A 23977-nucleotide genomic window follows, 5' to 3' on the forward strand; every position below is an offset into this window, starting at 1 on the left:
AAGCATGATCAATTCAACCACTGAAATCATAGTTCCTCACTTTCATCTCTTTCAAGTTTCTTAGGTGAACACTTTTATTAGCTATCGTTAATTATAATATAACAGTTGGCAAACATTGAGTGAAATGATGATGCTCCACCACTTTGAAAGAAAGATGATGAGAAAATTATTTATCCAAGTCCCAATCAAGCACTTGAGTGAAAACTGGAAATCCACCCTAAAGAGGATTGTTGATCATAAGTCTAATCTCTTCTTATTTTTTGTGTTGGGAAACATAATTTCCTCAAAGAGCCACCCAGAATGCTATAAGTACAAGAGCTAGATAATCCATTTGGTTGCCTCTGATGGTGATAACTTATTTGTCTTCACCCATAATTTTTTTTTCTTTTATTGGTAAATTTTCTCCCATCAATTTGGTTGAGCTGTGTACTTAATGGATGACCTTTGTTTGGTCACTTGATGCTTTTATAGTTCACCTACTCAAATTCATTAGTCTGAGCCAGGTAGATGGGAGTACAAATAAATACTGCGAGTTACAGTTAATGCAGTATCTATGATCAACAAGTTGTTAACTCAGTCAATTCAAGTGAATTGAGTCAACTGGCCTGTGGTCACATACGCTTTGCACAGTGAAGCTTCATCATCAAGAAAGAGCACCAAAAAATAAATATCCATCCTCATTTCTTCTACTATCATGGAAAGGGTATAAAACCCACAAAAAGTTCAACTGCAATGCACTAATTTATAAAGTAGAAGGCAGCAGGACATTGGCACTTATTGTGGAGCTCCATTAGCCATGGAAGACTTACAAATGGCCCCGGAAGCACTCAAAGAATGAATTAACTATAATCTCTTGCCTCTTTTAAGTTTGTTATTGGGGTTCTCTCCTCTTCTAAAATGGAGTAGAATCCCAGAAATGGAAAAGCAACTTCCCCAGCAGGGTGCCAACCCATCTCGCTATGCATCTCATTTTACATATCGTGTTACAAACATTTTTCTGTGTGGAACTTTATGATACAAGCTCAAGCCATTTACATGTTCCTCCTGAGTTAGGAAGAAAGTTGCCGGTTAGAAAACTGCATTCCACAAAGCATTCTCACCTTCTCCACAGCGCCGATGGACCTCCTTGATCCTCTCGGAAGACTTGCAGATTCCACTGCAACTCCAATCGAATGAAGCAACACAGACATTGCCTGCCTGAGCCTTCCATTCACAATCTGTGGTAACAATTAACACCATTAAACTTCTAATTGTACATTTCATTATGATAATATCTGTTCCTAGCTTGAACCATGCACCGTTAAGTTTCACCCCCATTTTGTTTTATTTGTAATTTTAACATGTAAACTTATCATGAATGAATGGGCAAATCCACACAAAACTCACCCACCAATAACATGGAAAGAGTATCACAGGGAAAGACAGGTGTCTTTCACCCACGTTGTTCCGCACATGATCAAACCTGACCTTGAAGTCTTAAACAGAAGTCACATGAGAATGTACGTCATAAACAGAAAGAAGTGAACTTCTGGTAAGAAATGGTCAATAGGTTGGAGGATCCAAGCTAAGATCTAATGACGAGTCTTGGATGTGCCACTGGTCACCATGATCAAGTGTCACCAGCTAAACAGAAGTGTGGCAATTAATGGGCTATAATCAACCCATAACACAATCCTAGATATGAAAGCCACTGCACAGACTTGTGTGTTGTAACAAAGGTCATAGCTAAAGGGCAGGCATGCTTTAAAGAGGTAGTAGTCGTCTCTTCTAATTATTATTATTTTTCAGAACAGCAAACACAATGGGTAATTGTGTCTTTCCCACTTTTTTTACACTAAATATATCCTCTGGCATTTCAATTCTATGGGTCTGTAATGAGTGAAAAACTCAAACCTCAGCTGCCTGTGGACCTAGGCCTTGTATAACATGTAAGCCAATGCTTTATTTCACAATCACCAAACTATCCCCATTCCCAGTGTGCCACATAGTGAAAATTGTGCTACCCAAATAAATAAGTCAACTTATTTGCTATAAGAGTCGGAATAATAAACAATGTCTTGGTGATCCATTGGCACTCTACATAACTGAAACACAACGTTGAAGATCTGGTACATGCAACAACCCAGGTTAATCAGATGCTTAGTGACCAAAATTTCTTTTCCCAAAACTAATGCCATAGCAATCCTCATTAATACCCAGATAGTTAAAAGGAAATGGGACAAAATAGATGCATATGAAATTACCAGGTGGTGTTCCACAACATAATCTTCGGTCATCAATCTGCTCCACATCCAATCCAATGAACCACGACCCCAGAGAAACATCCTCATTGGCGTACTTGTGTAGCACATGCCTACATGATTAGCATAATGTAAGAAATAAGCAAACGCACTTTGGGCAGAAAGATTGCCACCATACAGAATATGGAAACATACTGGTTGATTGATATGTAAGTAGCCAAGTCTTTTGAGATAGCATAGAGCTGTCCTGTGGCATGACGGAAATATTTGTTCCCTTCCTCGCCAAATTTCCAATACTCGGGCTCATGATATCTCACTCCCCTGTTGATAAACAAATAAGGTAAGGGAAAGAATGGCAAAAACGACTAGCTGAAAGAAATAGTTTGAAGAGTGTACAGCTCACTTTCGAGCAAGGACTGGACCAGATTTCATGCATCCAATATACACCCTGGGGTTTGATCTATGTCTAGCTAAAGTTGCTCCAAGTGTTCCTGGAAAAACATGATGAATGAATTCGACACTAGGGAAAATTGAGCTTTATAGGCAAAAGTTATTACACACTGGCTGCAGCAAAAATGCCAACATTAATGACTACTTAAACAAGACTCTGATTTCAGCTGTATTCAAGAAAAGCCAATTTCCAGTTTTAAAACCTTGAAAACACAAATTTTCAACATTTTTGGCCACAGTACTACGCACTTTGTTGCAAAACATAGTCATATAAAGACAATGCTTTACATCACTCAGTATTCATCATGAAAACTTTTAGAGGTTATGTAAAGCATGAATACTTAGGAAACTTTATGAATACCAAGTGGACAAGTAATTTTGAGCTTGAATAATGAATGCTTCAAACTCAATAAAACAAAAAACTCTCCTGAGTAAAATATTTCTTATGCTTTTATTCCTACAAAAGAAACAGAACACGTAATAAATATATACCTATATTTACATGTACATCATCATCAACTTTGACGTAGAAATCTGCATCCCATGAAGCAACAGCAGTGGCAAAAAATATCTTCGTCTTTGCTGACAATTCAAGATAGCCCTCAACATGATCCTGCTTTCACAAAATTTATGAAGGCAAATTTCGATCAGCTTTTTCCTCAGATTAACACATTATGAATACATTGTATATCTGTTCTGCAGTCAGATAAAAGACTAACTGAACTAGTTGAAAAGATAAGGGCTTACCAGCCGCAAAATGTCACCATGTTTTTTGTCCTCTGCTTCAACAGCTCTATCAAGGATACCACCTGATGTAGCACTAGCAATGGAACAGGTGATAGAGGAAGACAAATCAGTTTGTGATCATTAAAGTTTATATTTTTTATCCTTAAAGAAGTGCAAAAGATTTCAAAGTTGAGATGACTAAATCGTAGATAACCGGGCGGGGTAAATCATGATAAAAAAAATAGCTTTGAGATAAAACAAAAAAATAAATAAGAAATAAGAAATGCAGTAGTGAAAACAGAATGCATACATACACATATAGACAATGGAGCCTGAAAGCTGTCTAGCATGCATACTTGTACTATTTCTTTACATGATGGAGAATAAAATTATGATGTGGATAGTGGAAGGGAGAGGGAAAAGAAATTAGAATTTTAAGACACAACCAAAGGGAAAAAGAGTATTTGATTCTATCACATTGTATTATTCCCAGAATGTTTTTAATGAATAAAAACTCTTTACATAGATTGAATCTATGGCAGGATAAAGATCTCAATAGCAAAGAACGAAATTACAAGATTTTCTTGTGAAAGACTGAGACCTTCATGAAATCTATTGACGGAATACCTAAATGCGAAATCAAAAGAAAATTGGTATCAACAAATAGCTTTGAACTCAAATGCCCACCTGTGACCTATTACAAAGCGAATTACAATGCCCTTTTCTTCCTCAAGCTTCTTTCTTTTATTGCCTAATCATATAGTAAAGAAAATGTGGAAAGGAAATATCAGACGCTTTCAAATCTAATTAGAAAATTATACAAGAAAGCAGGTTGTCAATCAACAAACCTTGAGGCATCCAAGTAGCACGAACTGAATCTCTGCGCTTTCGACTGCTAAAAGCAGTATTTATTCCTACGACCATCAGATATTTTCTTTTCTTTCTTGTCTCCGGAATTTTTAAATTTTCTGCAATAGGTGAACCATTAAGGATAGATTCCTGTGCAGCCCTTGCAGCAGCTAATTCCATCTCCAAATTTGAAATTTTTTTATCCAGTGTGCTGCATTTTGCAAGAGTCATGAGATATAACACTGGCAACTTCAACAAAATTTAGATAAGCTCCGGCATTGGCTTACTGTATAGCATGATGAGTCTTTGAAACTTCCCCATAAACATCCTTCTGTTCATGTTCTACATCCTTCTAAACAAAAAGAAAGGTAGAGATAAATAAACAAATAAAGAAAAGAAAAGGACATGGTTATTTGGATAAAAGATACTCACAATTGTTGGATCACAGCCAGAAACTAACTGCAGCGTTTCTTCTTCATGCCTTTCCGTCCTCGCTATGCCTTTAATTTCAGGCACTGACCACATTCTGCTGGCAGAGTTTATTTATTATTTTATAAGTATAGAACAAGCCTGGAATTAAACTCTACCATAGAACACGCTACTTTATCGCCTTTGATAATGTTCCAAGTAATAACATGTTTTGCTGTGTATGCATGCACATTTTGCAGAAAAATAGCACGTAGCAACCAGAATGTGACGTGTACGCAGATAAGTGATGCTAGTGGATGTTATCAAAAACTGATATCCTAATCCGGAAATCATGCAGGAGGAACCCATCAAAAGGTTTTCCGTCAATGAGAAGCAAAGAGAGGGAAAGGAAAGGTCGAGGGAGGGAGGGGCCGCACAGAAGATGGTGCAGGACCACTTAATGAAGAAGGGACACCAGAGTCCTCTCTTGAACTAAATGATTAGGATAGCAACTGATGTCCAAGCATGATGTCTGAATTCAAGCAGTACGATGAATAATATTCATATAAAACTTTCAAAAGTTGGATCTATTACATGAAATTCAGATCTATCACAATCTCATAATTGTAATACAGAAAAATGAGAATTTCAGGACATATAAGCTTCATTTTCTGATTAGTAAAACTGCTTTTTTAAAAACCACGGTCATCATCATTAATCTCCACTTTAAGATTCCCAGAAAACAATTAACAAATACACCAAAGATGCTTTAATTACCAAACCCAGAAGACCGTTCAAAATCCATCATCAGTCACCAATATTCTTTAAGAACTATTGGCTGACACAATTGATGCCAATATACACAAACCCACCAAAATTCCAAATCTTTTACTAAAATTAAGGGGAAAAGGAAGCTACAAACTTCACCAAATTAGAGTTACAAGCTAAATACTTAAACAAATGGATTGAATTCAAAGAAAAATGGAAGCTTTATGTGAGTAGAAATTACCTATCAGAGAAGAGCATCCCAGCACAAAAGCAACCAATACAAAACAAAATGGTCCATTTCCGAGACACTGCACTCTTTGAAGCTGACTCGGCTCCTCTGCTCTTCCAAGACATTGTACTTCTCTTCACTCTAACCAAACCCAATAGCTAAATCAATACATGACTCATTACCAATTCCAAGTCAATGAAGTCAACTCACTTGTTTGACCCAAATTCAGATCCAAAAATTCCACGCTCCTTAGGAAAAATGGAACACCCAAATATTTTCAGAGAAACCTCTGCATGCTCAAAGCATGGAGGTCTGGTCTCTTGGGTTTCTGGGTCGGTGTCGTTGTGTGTTTCTAAATGGGTGTTAAAGAGAAGGTGGAGGTGCGTAGAGGTGAGGAAGACCCAACAACCATTGCTGTTGAAACTTGAAATACTGTACGAAAATTACATAACTGACCTCAACAAAACTTTTTATATTCAATTCTGTCCCAAGTTGTACGTCTGAAGTTTTGCCATACGTGAGAGACGACATCTTAACTACCTTATGATTGGTGAAGAAGTCTGTGTGCCTCAAAAATACTATACCACTTGAGATCTTGAGTAACTTTCTGGCTCAAAATAGAAGGCCTATGAAAGGCTTTGAGTATGGGCAGTAACAAATCCATACGGAAGAAACTTTACGTGACAAATGACGTGACGAGAGATACAGAAAAAAAAATTATATGTGCGGCCGTGAACCCAAAAACGCCGCATTTTTCTTTTTTAAAATTTAATGAAAACTCATGAAACTACATGCAACTAGAAAGAAAATTATGAAAGTTTTGAGTTATTGGCCTCCTCAAATAAGGAAAGGTTAGCTCCGCCTATGTACCTATGATAGTTAAGTTTTTCTAGACACAAGAAGGAATTTTTAAGTGAAAGGGGAAACATCTGCATGGGTATTTGGCAATGAAACAAAATTGGAATTGGATGGTTTAAAACTTGTTTGGAATGTTACTAAGAGGATTTTGGATTTTAGACAGACAATACAAAAGAACTTCACGAGACCATATATCAAAGTTTTTTCTTTTGGTTTTTTTAATTGGAGCAAATCAAAATTTACGGGCGAAAATTAAGTGTGTATCGAGTATTATTCATGTCGGAAGATAATAGGCTTACCACATTGTGTATCACCTCTCTAATAGAGTTGGGCCTCGTTGTATTGGTGGGCTCCACCTCTTTTAAAGAGATGATACAAAATATGGTATAAAAATATAATAAACCTAGCACTAACCCTGTTGCTAAATGTTAATGAACTAAATTGAATGATTTAATTTGAAACGTACTACTGCAAAATTAATACAATATTGCATTGTAAGTGAAGAAAATAAATGTTTGTTGAACAACCAGTATCACATGTCGGCAAAATAATTTAATTTATTTAGAGAATCAAAAGCTCAACAGCCCTTTACATACCAGAACACGGCATGCACTGTGTAGACATGGAGCACGTTGCAAAGAACATGACACAAATAATGGATTTCACAGGTCCAGAGGCCCCATCGAAAGAAATGAATGATAAAATTCCTGCAAGCAATGACCCATTATTTATACATACCTTTTGTTTAGGGTTATAATTTGAAGAACAAGACTCACCCCAAACCCTATCTAAGATTTGATTGGGTTCAAATGGGCTCGGGTTGAACTTGCGATAGATAATTTATCAGATCTCATCAAAATCAAATTGAGCTTGATTAGCCAGAATTTAAATATTAAGCAATAACAATAATTAAAATATAAATAAAAAGCAAATTCATGAGTATTAGCGTGTTAATTATCTATTATCATATCACAAAAAGGACAAAGAATGAGTATTAGCGTGTCAACAACATGATAATGGATTTTAGTCACACACCTTTATTGATTGCTAATAGTATATATGTGATGTGATACATCGAAGAGTTGTATATCATCTTGCTCTTGGAAATTTGGAGCATTACAAAATCCATTCCATTTCACCCCAATTCGAACAGTAATGTTATATCAGTTCGGTGTAATGGAAATCGTGATATTACATCAATTCAGCGTGTGATTTAAGACCTAAACTAAATCAAACCAAACCAAGCATAATTTAAGAATCATCTCTTGGCTTTTGTTTTCATTTTATATTTAATGATACATCATGTCGTGGTTTGGTTTGTGTCATGGAAAAACATTAGAAAGAATATAGTTACTGCAAATCGAAATGGATAGGAAACCACATGATACACACGAAATGGGATTAATCACAAAACTTAATTAACTAAAACGCGATGCATGTGATGTAAAGCTCCAAACCGAAAGTATTGATCGACTGGTCACAACAACCCATATATTCATTTGATTATATGTTTTGTCTTTTCATTTTCAGTACTGTAAGTCGGCATACGACATGCAGCTCAGGTAATTCTGGAGACAAAGGGGGCCACACGACCCAACTTACTGGCAGCAAAGATAACCATGAACGAAGCAGACGGCAATAATTGTACCTCTGAGACTCAGACTCTCCTATATAATTGTATCTAACCTCTTCACCTTCCTCTCTCAATAAGCCCCTCACGCCTCCTCCTAGCTATGGCAGCTGTCCTTTGCATTAGCAGCAACCCAAACCCACTGGCTAATAAAATGCCAAGATCAAATCCTAGCCGTCCATCTAGGACCACGATGGCCATAATGTCGCAAGATCAACCTTATTGGACCTCCGTGCATGCCGAGATAGAGGTCCATCTCAAGCAGCAGATCCTTGTCAGGCCTCCACTCTCAGTGTTTGAGCCCATGCACCATTTCGTGTTTTCTGCCCCGCCCAGCCCTGCGCCGGCCTTGTGCCTGGCTGCGTGTGAGCTCGTAGGCGGCCACCGCGACCAAGCCATTGCCGCGGCAGCTGCCTTGCACCTCATGCATGCCGCAGCTGTTATGCATGAGCAACTTCCATCAACCGATAGGCCCAAGACCAAGCCCAAACCCGGGCCCATGGCTTACAGTCCAGGGATAGAGCTTCTCACTGGAGATGGAATATTTGCATTTGGGTATGAGTTATTGGCTAAGTCAATGGATCCGGCCCAAAACAATTCGGACCGGGTTTTACGCGTTATCGTTGAAATGACACGTGCCATGGGGTCACAGGGCATGGTGGATGGGCAATACCATGAGATACTGATGCTGTGCAAACAGTCAAGGTACTACAACTACGTGTGTGAAAAAAAGGAAGGTGGGTTCCATGCATGTGGGGCCGCCTGTGGGGCCATATTAGGAGGTGCAAGTGAGGAGGAAATAGAGAGATTGAGAAGATATGGTCTGTGTGTGGGAGTGATGAGAGCGTTTTCAAATAGAGTTGAAGAAGGAAATGAGATGGAAACAAAGGAAGTGGTGAAGGAGCTCGGAAGTTTGGCACTCAAGGAACTAGAATTTTTCCATGAAGGAAAGGCTGAGGCAATTTCTAGCTTCCTTCATGTCTTGGGCCTTTGACGTTGCAAATCGATATATGAAAATGCGAGATTATACGTGTATACGATTGATTGATTGATTGATGTAGAATTTATAGTAAATTCGTAGTGCATGTATGCGTGGAGTGGCGGAGCCAATATGAGGTAATTTGACTCCAATAATTTTAAATTTTTCTTTAAAAGAAAAAGAGGGCAAAGTGTTTTCATAGACGACTATTTTTAGCAAAACTACGAGCAAATAATTGAGTAAGAAGAGGATTATGATTCTCCTATATTAGAATGTATGCCGACAAATCAATGCTGTAAAGTTTAGGCCGAAAAAATAACAGATAAGGGATTTGAAAGGTAATAAGAGCACTGAGCCACCATGTGGTTGAACTTGAACCTATATTATTACTTGTATAAAATAATGCATAAGTTTTGTCGTTGAGTCTTGAGTGAGCGTGTACCGCACTTGCTAGATCACCACCTTGGCTAATGAGTTTGTTTTTGTTTTTCTTGGTAATTATTTATTTACTTGTTTGTTTATTATCCCAAAACTTTAAGGCATATCACATTTGGGCTTCAGTAGTCCAAAATGGCTAATTTCAATATAGGTGGATTATTGTCCCTCACATTTGTGTGGAACGGGAATAATACTGTTTTGTTATTCCTAATCAATCACTACATGTCAAGTGGAAAAATTAGCACGCGTGACATATTGTAATTAGCCGAAAATAGCAAAACAATACTATTCCCGGTTTCACACAAATTTATATGCTCTTCTAGATATCTGTAGTTCTGCTGCTATTTAAAATAAGCAATGTCAATGATCATCCTTTCCTTGTGCTCTATAAATTAAAAACTACAAAATACCAAGACCACCAATGAAAAGTCAGTCAAGTTTTTGAAATTTCTGATAAAATACCCTGGACTGAAAACAGTTTTACTAAAAACAAAATTTGCCATCTCAGTATCGAGTGGAGAAAAGCAATATATTTTAAATAAATAAAGTGCAATTACCATGAATGAAAAAAACTAAGAAGGGACCAGTTGGGATGCTTATAAGGGTGGGGGGTGTTAAATTTAGGAAAGAGACAACACTTGGTCATAGCCCAAAGGTCAAAAGAGGTAAACTGATTAAACAGTTAAAAGCATAATTAAGAATGGAGAGTGAAAAAAATTAAGAAAAGCTCATGGAAAGCTTGTTTTCTAGCTGAGGAACTATGAATTGAAAGAGATTGCAGCATTTTTATTTATTTGAGGAAGAAAAAACAAAAAGCAAAATGAAAAAGAAAGAGATTAATTAATTCATTGAAGTTGGTAACAGGTCTTTTTCAAATTCTCAAATTTATCTGTGTGGCGGTGAGGTCCTTCTTCTTCCATGTCGTTTAGGTGGCAGGGCATGCAGTAAGAATAGTTGGGTTCATGTGGGATGTGGCCCAATAAAGGCAACTAGCTTAGACAGCAGAGGTAGATCTTTTATGTATTTTGGTGTTGTGCAATTATGGATTAAAAGAAATGTTTTTTTGGCTTGAGTGATTAAGGGCATTTACCTCTACACCCGAAGTTTTAAATTCGATTCCACCCTTCTCAAATATCGATTGTATTAAAATAAAAGTATTCTTGGTGTGGCCAATGCATGGAATTTTATAATATGTCCTTCCCACCTAACCATGCTTGAGTAAAGATCATTATGGGGCCAGGCCAACCCAAGAAAATGAATGTATATTGTGAGTCAATTCTGGCCACTTTCATAAGGGGACAATGAGATTCTAAAAGGAGTTTCCAAGATAATGTTAGTAGCAGTATGGTATGATCCTAGTTCTCATCATTATAGTTCTGACATTACTGATTTTATGATTTTGTGGCAAATGAATGAAACTTCATGTTTTCACCCAGAAAAAACAATGGCAGCAGCTCCTTGATGTACCTGCAGTTAGTTATGCTTTGGGCCATAAATATTCACATATTAGGACAGTAAAAACCTGTACATGGAAAATGGAAATGTGCAATTAAAACCCATGAGGAAAGGGAAGATGAATTTCATGGCAATTCTACAAACTAAAATTGGATTTCTTACACCCTAAAACATTAACTACACGAGACATTCACCGACCCAAAAAAAAAAAAAAAAAACCATCACAGAAACCCCTATACATGACATGACAATTATAGCAAGACCTTCATGATTGATTGCATTGGATGAGACCTGATCACAATGATTCAAGGAAACCAGTTTTTGTTAAAACAGCATTTCTCACTTTGCTGAGGTCCCTCCCTTTGAGGGTCCTTCCAGCACCTTCAACAACAGAAAAAGAAGAAATCTGGCTCTTTGCAAGCCTCCTAGCAATAAATTCATGAGGGGGTACCTTTGAGTCATAGTCTTCCTCCTCATCATCATCATCACTGTCCCCATCATCATCCCCAACTTCTTCTTCATCATCAGCATCATCATTCTGCCATGAAACATTCTTGGGGGCCTTCTTTGATTTCAGACCATATACTTCTGACCAATCAGGAATGTTGACAGGTGCTGATTGTTGCACAATTTTGGCTTCATGAGTGATGGTGTTGCTGCTACTACAGCTACTGCCACTTCCATAATTGTGACTGCTAGCTTTTGGGATCATTCTTGAAGCAGTTGGGAGGTGTCTTGGAACAGAAACAGAGGATTCCTTGGATCTACCAACCATTTTGTTACTAGAACTGTTCCTATCTTTTAGAACCTCCCAAACATCCTCTTCCTCAAAGTCTCCATCTCTCAAGGCCCTCCAAACTCCACTGCCCTGCCTTGTTATACCATACCTATTCTCCATTGGTGATTGCCTACCTGTCCAAAGATGACAAAAACATTTCATAGAGGTCAGAATTTTAGATGCGGATCATCTCCAGTCCAAAGAAACTGTTATACCAAAAATGAATACAAGTTGGAGAGAGAGAGAGAGAGAGAGAGAGAGAATTCTTAAGATTACTTCAGAGGGTTGCCACCCTTAAAAGGGTGTCTCAGTTGAGGGAAATAAGAATCTACCTTTCTCTGATTGAGAACTGCCAGGCACCACAACTTTCCCAAGATTCCAAAGGGGTATCTGTAACATGGGAAAGCAAGATTATGTTAAAGAGAAAGTTTTGAGTAGATGGTTTTCTTTTCTTTTCCCAGAACTTAAAAGCAGAGGGGGAAGACAATGGTTCTGACAAGAATCTTATTTCTTCTATACAAGGTCTTACCTGAGGATGATTGAAAGAATTCGACTAGGGGTAGATTTTATTGAGAACCCAAGCTACCATAGGTACAAAAGGGCAGTGAAAAGTGACATGAATAAGACAGACCTGCCTTTTGTAGATCTCCAAGTTGATGGTTTCCCATGTATTTACTTTTGGTCCCCAAGAAGTCTGACTTTGAAGAAGAAAGGTAAAACAAAACCAGTTAATAAGATCTTTCTCTTTGTAAATTCCAAGCAAACCCAAAAAAAAAAACCCTAAAAGAAAATAAAGGATGTGTCTTTGTAAATTTATTTGGTCAGTAGGGTAGGGATCTTCTCAGATGATGCTATGTCCGGTTTAGAGAGAGAGAGTCCCTTAAGAAAGAAGAAAAAGGTGCAAACAACAAATGAAAAACAGGGAATGAGGGATGCTGAATTGATTAGTTCAAAGTAGTGGATGCTTTCCTTTCAAGTCCACTTGGATTTGAGGTTATTATCATTATATTTTAAAGTTTTGTTGCAAACGTGGGGGGTGTCATACAACAACATTATAAGGCACAATTAAAGTTTTCTCTGCCTTCTGTCTCTTCCTCAGATTTGATTCACATTTTTCTTAAAGCGGCAGCTATGCACATGTTAAATTCGGAAAATATAGCTCTGCAATGCAGGGGAGTCAATAATTGTGACTAAAGCAGCTGAAGCAAAGACAGAAAAATTATGGGGCTGTGACAAATAATATTTTAGCTAAGATCCCTACTGTCTTCCTTTATCCGTTGTTTCTCTTTTTTATTTTGATCTCTTTGGGCTGGCTTTCCCTAGAGGCTTTGCTTTGTAATTCTCTGCTTCGCATAAAAAAAACGAAAGAAAAAGTCCTCAGCAAAAGAAAAAAAAGGATAATATTAAAGAACAAGCGGCAGAAATGGTAGCCCAACCTTGACTTTACTGCGCACAATTTAGTTACTATCAGGAAACAGAGACCAAAAATAAGAAAATAAACATGAAAGATTGAAAGAGAAAAGTGAATTGTATACATCAAATGGAAAAGATTAAAAAAGCATGCGAATCATATAATAAACACAAAAAAAGTTTAACCTTAGAGAGAGAGAGAGAGAGAGAGAGAGAGAGAGAGCCGTCTAGGAAAGTTTTGGAACTACAAGACAAGAGTGATGCATGCATTATGCATATGTAATAGAAGAAAGAATCAGAACCAAGACAAAATTGTACATTGAAAGGGAAATCTAAGTTTGGAAGGTCCTGTTATAAACAGCAATATGACCCACAAACAATACGGAGAAGCCGTCATTCATCGTATCTGGGCTACCGAGTTGAATGCCAAAGAAAAAAACAGATCATTTTGCCATTTGCACGACAAGCCAACAAAATTTTCCAATGCTTTTCCCCAATTCAACCACCTCCAAGATTACTTTAAAAAAAATAAACAAAGGAGAATCTTAGCAAAGCAAACTTAGCAGATTCAAGTTGCTGAAGCTCATGCAATGCATTAGAGGGCTGTGGCCATAAGTGGGGTCATAAAGTGTAACCATAAACTTGTGGAAATCTTATTATTCTAGGCTGTTTTCTTCTGTTGTCTGTCAATAGTGAGACTGAGGAAGGAACAACTTTAACTTTCCCCCGTTGTAAATTTTAGCCTTTTGTACCATCAGCAAAGCAGGACAAGTAAAAACAAACAGATAACAAGAGTTTGCATTCCTCCAAGAAAAAGATGAGTAACTTTGTCTTAAGTTTATGCATTTATATGACTCACTAATGTATTCTAATCCATGGGAGGAGGAGATCTTGAGATTTGAGACGTCTGTATATTCTAGAAAGCTGCATATTAATTATATTATTTCCCCCAAAAGATACCTTCTTCTCTTCAACATATATGGCGGTCACTATCAACACTCAACGGTGTGATGAATTTTTAAGCACCTAGAAGTTTCTCCTCCATTTTTTCTCCTTTTTTTCAAGGAAATGAGACTGACTAGTTTCCATATTATGACTGCTTGATTGATTTCTTCATCAAGCTCCTAAATTTCTATCAGAGTTTCAAGAGTAGATGATTAATGCAACATTTCAAGAGTAGATGATTTTGTAATTCTGCTAGTTGATATCATCGGCATCTCCACACTGCTAATTAATGAACAAGAATGATATTTTTTTCTTCCCATTTCATAATATGGTTCTCAATATGAGAGCTCAGACTATCATTACAATTAAGAAACTCTCTAGCTAATGATGCTTTGCACTAACTTATTGACTACGAATAAGTCACAAAACTTCCACCATGAACAATATGGCACAAAAATGAACGAACTACAAGAAGAGGAAGATCGCGAGATTACTCAAAATCTTTTAGTGCCTCAGCTCCAGCAACAATCTCCAATATCTCCCCTGTAATCTTTGCCTGACGTTTCCGATTGTAAGAATTCGAAAGAGTCTTCTTCAAGTCATCTGCATTGTCGGTCGCATTACTCATGGCATTCATTCTCGCTGCGAGCTCACTGGCTGTTGATTCCTGCAACGCCCTCAAAATCTGACTGTTCAAGTAGAGAGGCATCATGGCATCAATAATCTGAACAGGGTCTTGTTCAAATTCCATAAGCGGTGAAAGCCCTTCCCTCTTTTTCTTCACACTATCCCTCTCCACACTCAGTTTGCCTCCCTTCGTTGTCAGCCTAAAGAACTCATCCTCCATTGCATCAACGCAATTCCCATTCACATCAACAACCTCGCCCCTCGGTGACAACGGAAGCAGGGTTTGAATAACCGGTTCGGATTTCACCAATGACATAAATTTAGAGTACACAAGTTCAACTTTATCAACCTCCTCGCTAATAAAAAGTGAAAAAACATCATCCGCAATGGCCTGAGCCTCTTTTGTTGTTGCAAATAGGCCACCTTCTATAAACCTATCAACTCTAATTTCAGGCCTACGCAAAAAATAGGAGTTACCCTTTTTGCCAACACTGATCACAGTGACATCCAATCCAAGTTTCTTCAATTCGGCGATCCGGGTCTGGGTCTTTTTTATCAGTAAGTTGTTGAAACCACCACAGAGACCGCGGTCGCTGGTGATGACCACAAGAGCAACTTTTTTGACGGGTCTAACATTTGTCAGGGGCACATCTATGGCTTCACCTTGAAGCCTCTCATTGATGTCGTAAAGGACCTCCGCGAGGGTCTCGGCAAAGGGTCGGCCATTGATGACTGCTTCTTGGGCTCTTCGAACTCTGGCAGCGGCGACGAGCTTCATGGCTTCGGTGATTTTCTGGGTACTCTTTATGGAATCAATTCGCACTCGGAGCTCACGCAGACCACAGTGGATTGTTGGGGTCAGTGAAGATTGAGAATGGAGACTTGGGCGTGAGATTTGGGGCAAAAGGGGTTTAGGGTTTTGGAGAAATGAGCTAGAAAATGGAGGTTTTGCAGAGACCCACATGATTGAATTGGACAAAGTCATTGGCTTTTGTTGGGTTTTGCAGAGATTGAGCAAATTCAAGTCTCTGCAAAATACCTACTTGGTTAATGGACAATTGAAGCTTTATGAAAGCATCAAAATTGAAAATTTCTTTGGGTAATTGAGTCTCTAAGAACCCATTTTGTTGGTGGAAATCTGCTCCCACAAATCGGGAGTTAATTTGATTGAGCTTATCTGGAGATAGACTGTAGAGCTGAGCATAAGTTTTGAATTCTCCGGCAAAGCCTAAATGCCAATACGAGTAGACTCCGTACGAACACGTATAACACTGTTCGGTTCCCAAGATTATTGACGGAGAAGGGGAAGCCAACACACCAGTAGTCATTTTAATTTGACGAACATTTCATTTTGGTCCTGACTACTTTCTAATTCATACAATTTTTTTTTTTTTTCTAATTCTTATTATGTGTTTGTAAATAAAAGGGAAATTAAGAATAAGAATTTAAATATTAGTAGATGTAAGGGGAAAGTCCAAAATGAGAGTAATTCAAATACTCATTTCATATAAGTAAACATGCTACAAAGAGTTATCCCAACTCGTATCTCAATTCTTTCACATAATGAGTAATTTCATACACACCAAGATTTTTTCAAATTCTCTCCCATGGAGTGAACCTTATATGAATCATACAAAATTTTATAGTATCATGTTCCCTCAATGGGAGAGAATTTGAAAAAGAGTTGGAAAAAATCTTGGTGTGTGGTATTACACTTTTAATTATCATACTTTTATATGCATGCTTAATAACGATATAACCAAATTTATGTTAAGTAAATCAAAAGCATTTTGATCTCTCCTGACTATAAAAAATTTATTTTTAATGTTGTGAAAATAACAAAAGTATCAAAATTCCATTGATATAGTGGTTATGCGAAAATTACACGAACACCTTTCATCGAAATCTTAACACACGTTCAGCTTTCTCTATCAATTAGAATTCAAATAATTGTTATAGATTAAGATCTAGAGGATTGGGTGACAGAATAAGTAAATCTAAAATTGAGAAATGACCTAATGGTTATTAGCACAATGAGAATTCTTTGCGTTCATTATTTTGCACTTGTTCTTTCTAAAAGATCTAAGGCCTGATTGCAAGCTCAACTAAACTACAATACATGCTCAATTGTCGCTATATATGTAAACAAAGTGGAAAATGAACAATGTTGATTCGGGTTCGGTTTATCAACTTGGGTCGGGTTTGAGTTGACGTCAGCCCAATTTTGATTCGGCTCAGAGGTTATTTGACCCAAACCCAACTTGAACCCTTCTAACCCGGCCATATATTTCAAAAATCGGGTTGAACCGTACAAGTTGCACCGCAAACCCCAACAACGACCACGACGGGGTGGCTTAACTGGTATTATTTGGACCAGCGAGGAGGCGCGTGGGTTCAGAGAGATTAAGTTAAACGGAGCCGAGGACAATGCTGTCGTAGATTCAAACTAAAACCCATAACTTGTTTCTTCTATAACCCTGCAAACTGCAAACGACTGTCGTACAACACAGCTAAACATTAGGGACATCAAAGAAGATGCCGGTGATGGCAATATACTGATAGCGAAGTGAAGCCCATTTGAGATTTCATTGGATTTGGGGAAGAGAAATGTCGAAGCTTTTTCAGAGGGTTGCTGGGTTCTTCACCAACAGGACTATGGTGGGAATGGACAAAGCTGGCAACCGTTACTTCGCCAAAAAAGATGAGGTTGATGGCATCAGTAAGTGTCTCTCTTTCCTCTCTTTCTCTATGTGTTTTTGTATTGGTTGCTAATCTTTGTGCTGCAATTTTGAATCATGGGTCTTGTTCAGATTGTGTTGAATCCTTGTTTTTATCATTATGGACTCTGTTGTGTTCCATCTGTTGAATTGGCCAATTGGGTTGTCATGACCGTGCATTGTATTTCAAATTTTGCTTCATGGGGTTTTAAGGAATTGCATTAATTTCTTGAGGCATGAATGAACTCTTTTGTGATTTATGATTGCATTAGCTAACTTGGTAATTGCGTTGTTCTTATAATTTTATGTTGTCTTTGGACGAGAAAATGTATGCGAGTATAATTAAATGTGTCTTCTCTTATTAAGAATTTTTCATACTGATAAACACGATACAAACAGAATTAAAGCTGCACATACTACATCACAGAAAACAAATCAAAAGAGGAACTAGGCCCTTACAAGTACTGACAGAAAATGTCCTTGGGAACTGCATACTCACACAAACGTATAGTAGCAGAAGAACCTTTAACATTTCTAAACCCAGCAACTTTAAAACAAAAATCTTCTATGATCTTTTGCACAATCTGCAGTTCAGTGTGAGTAGGACCCTTACATAGTTGATTGTTTCTTCCAACAGTGTTGGATTCCATTCGGTGTCAATTTAATAACCAGAAAAACTAGTCATTGGCCTGTTTAACTCATTCAACAAGTTTATCTGAGTCCTTTTGGTGAAGCTGCTGCAACTGCAAAAGAGGTGGCATTTGCTCTAAAAAAACCGATGACATAAATATACACATTTTTAACCATCTGCATAGCACTAGAAAATCACTCTCTTTTCAGTAGATAAAATGTCTTAAATTGCTAACCATGTAACAAATGAATGCTTTGGGAAGCAGAAACATGGTCTTCAGTGGAATGATTGGACTGAATTAGAAGATAGCCAGGTTGATTGGGCTGAATGATTGGCCGGACACCAGGAGGAGTTATCTTGCTGAATCACTGAACTAACTTTAGCATTTATAGAGCTAGCTTCATCATACATAAGTCACTGTACTAACTGAATCCAATAAAGTCCCCTCATGATGCTAGTCAAGCTATAGATAAGTTTTTCTTCCATTTTTATATGAAACTTATGAAATCTTCTAAATCTTAAAATCGAGGCCTTATTCTGGTCTTCGAATTTCTAAATCTTAACCCACCTTCTGTTTTGGGGTTACACACAAATCTCCAAGAAACTGTTGGTCCTCCATATCAGTAGCTTGACCTTCCAGTAGAAAAGCTTCCATTTGTCACTCAGTTCTTCTCTTTATAACTTCTGGGTACACTTCACTAGTTCCTGAGCTAGAAGTATGTTCTCCAAGATTTTCCTCCCTTGAACAAAAGCTGCTTGATTCTTACTGATAAAGTCTGGTGGACATTTCTTGATTCGGTTGGTCAGCATCTGAGGGATACTTTTATAAATGAGGTTGTAGCAAGAAATGGGTCTTAATTGGCTCATCTGAGAAGGATTCTTCACTTTAGGAACTAAGGCTATAGAAGTGGCATTCACCTTCCTGGTATCTTGCCTGGATCATAGAATGATTGAATAGCAGCCAGCCACTACCTCTTTCCCACCATATGCCAAAGTTATCTTGAAGAATAGAGCAGTGTAACCATTTGGGGTTGGAGCTTTGCAATTTTCACTTAAAAAATAGTAATTTTTTCTTCTTGTATGATTTTATTGCTGGAAGAGACCTTTTCACTCTGAGATAGATACTGCAACACAATTACAATATATTCTGAATTCTGATTAATTTTTTATAAGGAAACCAAAAAAGCTAATATCTAATGTTTACCGCTCATATTTTCGTAATACAGATGCTCTGATTAGTTGAGCTGAGTATTTCTTCTCTTTGAAAAACAAATACTAAACTTTTGTATTGAGTTGTGGATGATGGAGTTCATGGGATATAGCATGAAGAACATGAAGCTGTATTTGTAACTTGTGTGGGATTTAATATTATGTGGTCAAGTCACTTCAATAAAAGTACAGCTAATACTCCTTTTATGTCATTTTCTTATTTCTTTTTCTCCCATTCTCTTTGACGCATTAGTGAAAGAGAAAAGATGGGTGGTATTCAAGGGGGAGAAGGACCCAACCTCTATTCCAGGTAATTCCTTTGAGCTAGTACAGCTTTTGTTCAGTTTCACATCCTTAGTTCACTTGCTACAGAAATATTTTCATTGTTTTAACTTTTGTCAGATTAGCAAAAATGGTACTCTGTTTTGAGCTGTTGAAATATGCACAGCTACCTATCCTTACATATTTTTGGTATCTTAGAAATACTTACACTGCAATGTGGAAAACTTTGCATGCATTGTTTCTATGGTGTCATTGTTTTTTTCTACTCCCTTTGTGTTCACCCTTTGATCATATTAGTTGAGTGGATATGTTGGCTCAATGGGCAGCGGAAAAGGGCTCCAACACCAGAGGTAATCTAAACATTTGCTTCTCTTTAATTCCTTGGTGTATTAATTTCCCTTCTCCCTCGCGCTTAATTTGAAAAAGGAAGAAAAATATGTTCAAAATATTTTGGTAAGGAAGGTGGATTATTATCTGCCGTCGCCTATTATAAAATCACCATTGACTAATCTTCCGATATTCTCATATTGATATTTGATTTTTGCTTACAAGACATTTTGGATTGTCAGTTCATTTCTACCGTCTGACATTTTGTTTTCCTATGCCCCCAGGAACTGATGGATTTGGAAGCATGACGTGAACTTGCCCAGCAGAATGTTGCTCGTATGTGTCAGTTCTAGCATTAGTTAACAATTTTTTCTGGTTTTCTGGCTCTTTTTGAACCATTGAGTTGTAGGTTTACTAAAAGAAATCTTTATTACAAAACCTATTTTCAACTTGTGACTTATAGGAGCATCATTTAAAATTTTAGCTAAGTGAATGAAGGCATGCATTAATTGGATATTAAGGTAGTATGCGTTTGTTATAATATCCCAAGATAAGGAAAGAGATATAGAGAATGAGAGAGAGAGGCATTCGGAAATCCAAAGATAGTGGCTAGTAGTACAAGATTACTCCTCATCAGTAGTACATAACTATCCCAACTGCCTTAAAATATGCTTCTTAGTGGTAAATACCTGAATGCTGCCAAAAGCCCCAAAAACAGAAGTTATCTTACTTTCATGTGTTATGTGTGATAACTGTTTTGTTTTATTCTTAATAAAGAGATTACTCTAAATGGACTGTTTTTCATATCTTTGAACAGGTAACCTCAATCACCCTGCAAAGTGATTCACAACGGTATTGGACATAATTTTTTTATAAATTAATTGGATCCAAAATTTGATTTTATTCAGTGACTGGATCCTGTTGATGCATTTTTTTTTTCTTCTAAGGGAATCTCCACCTCACCATGTTTATCTCCTTAAAATGGCATGTCTGTTATCTATATAACCTTTTTTTCCCGCTAAAGGTATCTTTTAAGATTTAGTGGAAACTGGTGTCACTAACTTAAAAGTTAGATTGCTCTATACCTCACTTTTCAGTTTAATGCAGAGACTTTTAAAAACGTGTATTTATTTATTTATTTATATTTTGCAAAGTTCTAAAGAAAGAAGTGGAAAGGAAAGCAAGAGAAGGCAGTACACGCAAAGTCATCAACACTGGTCAGCTTCTTACTCAGACATTTTATGACAGCTATACCATTATACTCATGCAATTATTCATGATTATACTGTGTATAGATAAAGTTGGAGGTCCAGATTTGAAAAGTTTCATTCGGCAATTTCGTGTTCCTTCTGAAGGTAACTTGTCTTTTATCCTCTCCCGCCCTCACATAAACGTTGATGAGGAGTTAGGATGAGGGTTTTTATTTGAAGTCTATCCTTCAGATTGCATAATCATTCAGTAATTATCTTGCATTACTAACTGTCGGGTTAATTACTGTTTTTCATGGTAGATTATTGCCGAATAATGTACTTTTCCACAGAAAGGTTTCTTAGATTGAGGAATTTTATTTTAGGGCCATCTTTCAGATTGCAAAATCTTTATTTTCTATTGATTCAATGGAGCATTACATTTTTTTTGGCATTAATTTGTTGTTTTTAGGTAGATTATGCTAAATTAATTTGGTTTTTGATGTTTGTCTTCCTTGTTTGATCACAAAGGTGATGAAAATCATGAAGAATCTGTTGCGATGGAAGGAGTGAGGTAGGTCTGCTAAGATTTATGCACTATTCATGTAGTTGCTTTGTATTTACTTTTTAATAAGAGTACAAGCATTTTATTTTTCATATATATACTTGACCAGTTTCACCAATATTTCATGTTTCTTTATGTTGGGTGGGTGTGAATGCTCATGTCTTCATGCTTATATTCTTGTGTTTGTTAATATGGCAGGAACTCGAAAGAGAAAGAAGCTAAAAAAGCAAAACCAGATCCGGAGTCTGTTCGGTATTCTTCATCTGTCTGTTTGTGCAACCATCACTACTTACACATTGAAATCATAAACAATCAAATCATAAACAATATACTAATGAGAGGAATTGTAGATGCTCTGAAATCTTCATACAAAGAGATCCAAAACTTGCAAGTTGTAAAGTGACTTGATAAATTACAATGAATTTGGTTTTCCTAGTTCTTCCTTGAAAAATGTCTGCTGTATTGATGATTCTATATTATCGAACTTTTTTTTCCAGGTCTATAGAGCCAATAGGATCTGGTCAAACATTCAGGCCAGGGATATGGCAACCACCAACATGAAGTCACTCCTTGTGTCTAAGCATAAAACACCGATGTGTTTTGCCAATGGCGACCACCATAGCTGAGTTGTGAGTGAAGCTGTATGGTTTTAGGGAGAGCTTCTTTTGCGGCACCATGCAATACATGTATACTTTGTTTTTCCTTTCAGGCCAGAAAAATGAAAAACCCACGCACAATACATCCTTGACCGCGCATTGATTGAGTTTTGATGTACATGAGTACAAGGAACTTGTAACTTCCTTTTCTTTTTATGTGCTCGTGCTCTAGGTGAAGGTGTCTTCAATAGAATTTTTTTTAAAAAGAGTCATTATTCTTGTAGCAATCCCCGTGTACGTATGACATTTACGTGTGAGTTTATTTTTTCCACCATGGTGTTTCTGGTCAGGAATCTATCAACAATTTCAAGAGAAATATCATTGATTTAATTCAATCATGAACATTGTAATTTGTAGCCGTGGATTCCTTCACAGCAAAGTCGCCTCTGAATTTACCGGAATGTCACTACATGAAAATTCACAGCAAAGTCGCCTCTGAATTTACCGGAATGTCACTACATGAAAAAAAACCCGTTCAGTGAAAAATGACCATGATTTGTAGATTAGTGGTATAGTGTGTGAAAAATCTTCCTCACATTTGTATCTTGTATTAAAAAAGAAGAAGAAAAAACCGCGCCTAGTAGTAGCAAACAGTAAGTTCTAGTGCTACAGAGACGTCCATATACACTTTGGTTTATCGCTTTCATTTTCATACAAACAAAAACAGAAGCCGTGCCACCTAGGGGTGGGCATCAATCCAGCCGAACCGATTAAACCGGCCGAACCAAATCGTAATTACCGGTTTGGTTTGGTTTTGACCAAGAAAAAGTCAAACAGTTTGAAAACCAAACCGGACCGTATATGGTTTGGTTTGGTTTGGTTTTGAGCTTTTGTAAACCGGCTTAAACCAAACCGGACCGTTTATGTGTATATTTATTTATTTATATTTATATTTGATATGTGTAATACTCTAATTAGTTAATAACTATATATGAATATTTGAATTGAGCTATATTAGTTAGTGAAATATGAAGTTTTATGACCTTTTGAGCTTTAGGTTGGTTTCGTACTCTAGAAAATGATTTATGTAAGAAGTAAGTTGTGAATTTGTTGGTTATAATTGAGCTAATAATGTTGAAAAAATGCAAAAAGAAAGAGAATTGGGCTTAGGGCCAAACTGGCCAAACCAAACCGTCTTAAATTGGTTTGGATTGGTTCGGTTTTCCTTATAACTTTTATCCAAACCGAACCAAACCAAACCGTTATATTTTAATTAGTTCGGCCGTGGTTTGGACTTGAAATCGATCCAATCCGGACCGTGCCCACCCCTAGTGCCACCTGCTTCTCTCGCAGTCCACATACACATGTATACACACTATTATTCTATGTGCGCATGTACGGTCTACGTGAGTTGCACGCATTTGTCACGCATTTAATTTAATTTTTATTTTTATAGGAAGATGTGAATACATAATAAATAAAGAGAGAGAGAGAAAATAGAGTGGTAAATTAATTAAAATTCATTTCAATCAATAATTGTTTAAAATCGAAAAAAGTTATTTTGTTTAATTCTAGCCATTCACCTTTAATTTTTTTTTTTTTCTAGCCATTCATTTTAATATAATCTAATGGTTGAAAATTTGTGTAAATTTTTTGGTGCCACAAATCCACCC

At 37.0% G+C, this 23977-nt stretch overlaps 5 protein-coding genes across 10 annotated transcripts; 2 read left to right on the top strand and 3 right to left on the bottom strand.

The window, feature by feature from the left end:
• Positions 1–658: 658 nt before the first annotated feature.
• On the bottom strand, positions 659–6282 carry LOC110769753 (putative beta-1,3-galactosyltransferase 2). 4 transcript variants are annotated; one of them, XM_021973783.2, is made up of 11 exons: positions 5683–6282; positions 4698–4794; positions 4553–4614; positions 4265–4476; positions 4104–4167; positions 3438–3510; positions 3183–3303; positions 2644–2731; positions 2436–2561; positions 2244–2353; positions 659–1217 (listed from the first exon to the last, which is right to left on the bottom strand). In XM_021973783.2, the coding sequence occupies exons 1-11, from the start codon at positions 5793–5795 to the stop codon at positions 1069–1071; spliced, it is 1215 nt and encodes a 404-aa protein (XP_021829475.1). In that variant the 5' UTR covers positions 5796–6282; the 3' UTR covers positions 659–1068. The 4 variants fall into 4 exon arrangements, with proteins under 4 accessions (XP_021829475.1, XP_021829473.1, XP_021829476.1 ...); XM_021973781.2 differs by having other exon boundaries at positions 4553–4617; positions 5683–6275; XM_021973784.2 differs by having other exon boundaries at positions 4698–4791; positions 5683–6270.
• Positions 6283–8214: 1932 nt separating this feature from the next.
• LOC110769747 (heterodimeric geranylgeranyl pyrophosphate synthase small subunit 2, chloroplastic) lies at positions 8215–9402 on the top strand. Its single transcript, XM_021973773.2, has one exon. It carries the CDS (start codon positions 8262–8264, stop codon positions 9150–9152), a length of 891 nt encoding a protein of 296 aa, XP_021829465.1. The 5' UTR covers positions 8215–8261; the 3' UTR covers positions 9153–9402.
• A 1732-nt stretch (positions 9403–11134) lies between these two features.
• Positions 11135–12477, bottom strand: LOC110769754 (uncharacterized). 3 transcript variants are annotated; one of them, XM_088252136.1, is made up of 3 exons: positions 12338–12477; positions 12141–12198; positions 11135–11942 (listed from the first exon to the last, which is right to left on the bottom strand). In XM_088252136.1, the coding sequence occupies exon 3, from the start codon at positions 11926–11928 to the stop codon at positions 11326–11328; it is 603 nt and encodes a 200-aa protein (XP_088108262.1). In that variant the 5' UTR covers positions 11929–11942; positions 12141–12198; positions 12338–12477; the 3' UTR covers positions 11135–11325. The 3 variants fall into 3 exon arrangements, with proteins under 3 accessions (XP_088108262.1, XP_021829477.1, XP_088108261.1); XM_021973785.2 differs by having other exon boundaries at positions 12440–12458; XM_088252135.1 differs by lacking the exon at positions 12338–12477 and having other exon boundaries at positions 12141–12331.
• A 1972-nt stretch (positions 12478–14449) lies between these two features.
• Positions 14450–16115, bottom strand: LOC110769744 (ATP synthase gamma chain, chloroplastic). Its single transcript, XM_021973770.2, has one exon. The coding sequence runs from the start codon at positions 15773–15775 to the stop codon at positions 14654–14656; it is 1122 nt and encodes a 373-aa protein (XP_021829462.2). The 5' UTR covers positions 15776–16115; the 3' UTR covers positions 14450–14653.
• Positions 16116–16987: 872 nt separating this feature from the next.
• On the top strand, positions 16988–22702 carry LOC110769746 (uncharacterized). The gene is made up of 7 exons (XM_021973771.2): positions 16988–17509; positions 19601–19657; positions 21111–21173; positions 21252–21311; positions 21675–21717; positions 21907–21960; positions 22206–22702. Exons 1-7 carry the CDS (start codon positions 17398–17400, stop codon positions 22267–22269), a joined length of 453 nt encoding a protein of 150 aa, XP_021829463.2. The 5' UTR covers positions 16988–17397; the 3' UTR covers positions 22270–22702.
• Positions 22703–23977: the final 1275 nt, after the last annotated feature.

The sequence above is a fragment of the Prunus avium genome, chromosome 4 (genome assembly GCF_965620075.1).
Source record: "Prunus avium chromosome 4, drPruAviu1.hap1.1, whole genome shotgun sequence".
NCBI classification, from domain to species: domain Eukaryota; kingdom Viridiplantae; phylum Streptophyta; class Magnoliopsida; order Rosales; family Rosaceae; genus Prunus; species Prunus avium.

Bases quoted from the DNA above. Each gene is read 5' to 3' on its own strand.
- LOC110769753 (XM_021973781.2), bottom strand. From the start codon at position 5,795: ATGTCTTGGAAGAGCAGAGGAGCCGAGTCAGCTTCAAAGAGTGCAGTG. The intron at 4,477-4,552 runs GTAAGCCAATGC...TGCAAAATGCAG, and splicing joins AAGACTCATCATGCTATACA to CACACTGGATAAAAAAATTT. The intron at 1,218-2,243 runs GTAATTTCATAT...TTGTTACCACAG, and splicing joins ATGTTGTGGAACACCACCTG to ATTGTGAATGGAAGGCTCAG.
- LOC110769747 (XM_021973773.2), top strand. From the start codon at position 8,262: ATGGCAGCTGTCCTTTGCATTAGCAGCAACCCAAACCCACTGGCTAAT.
- LOC110769754 (XM_088252135.1), bottom strand. From the start codon at position 12,207: ATGTTACAGATACCCCTTTGGAATCTTGGGAAAGTTGTGGTGCCTGGC. The intron at 11,943-12,140 runs GTAGATTCTTAT...ATCTTTGGACAG, and splicing joins CAGTTCTCAATCAGAGAAAG to GTAGGCAATCACCAATGGAG.
- LOC110769744 (XM_021973770.2), bottom strand. From the start codon at position 15,775: ATGACTTTGTCCAATTCAATCATGTGGGTCTCTGCAAAACCTCCATTT.
- LOC110769746 (XM_021973771.2), top strand. From the start codon at position 17,398: ATGTCGAAGCTTTTTCAGAGGGTTGCTGGGTTCTTCACCAACAGGACT. The intron at 17,510-19,600 runs GTAAGTGTCTCT...TTGACGCATTAG, and splicing joins AGATGAGGTTGATGGCATCA to TGAAAGAGAAAAGATGGGTG. The intron at 19,658-21,110 runs GTAATTCCTTTG...TATTTTGCAAAG, and splicing joins GGACCCAACCTCTATTCCAG to TTCTAAAGAAAGAAGTGGAA.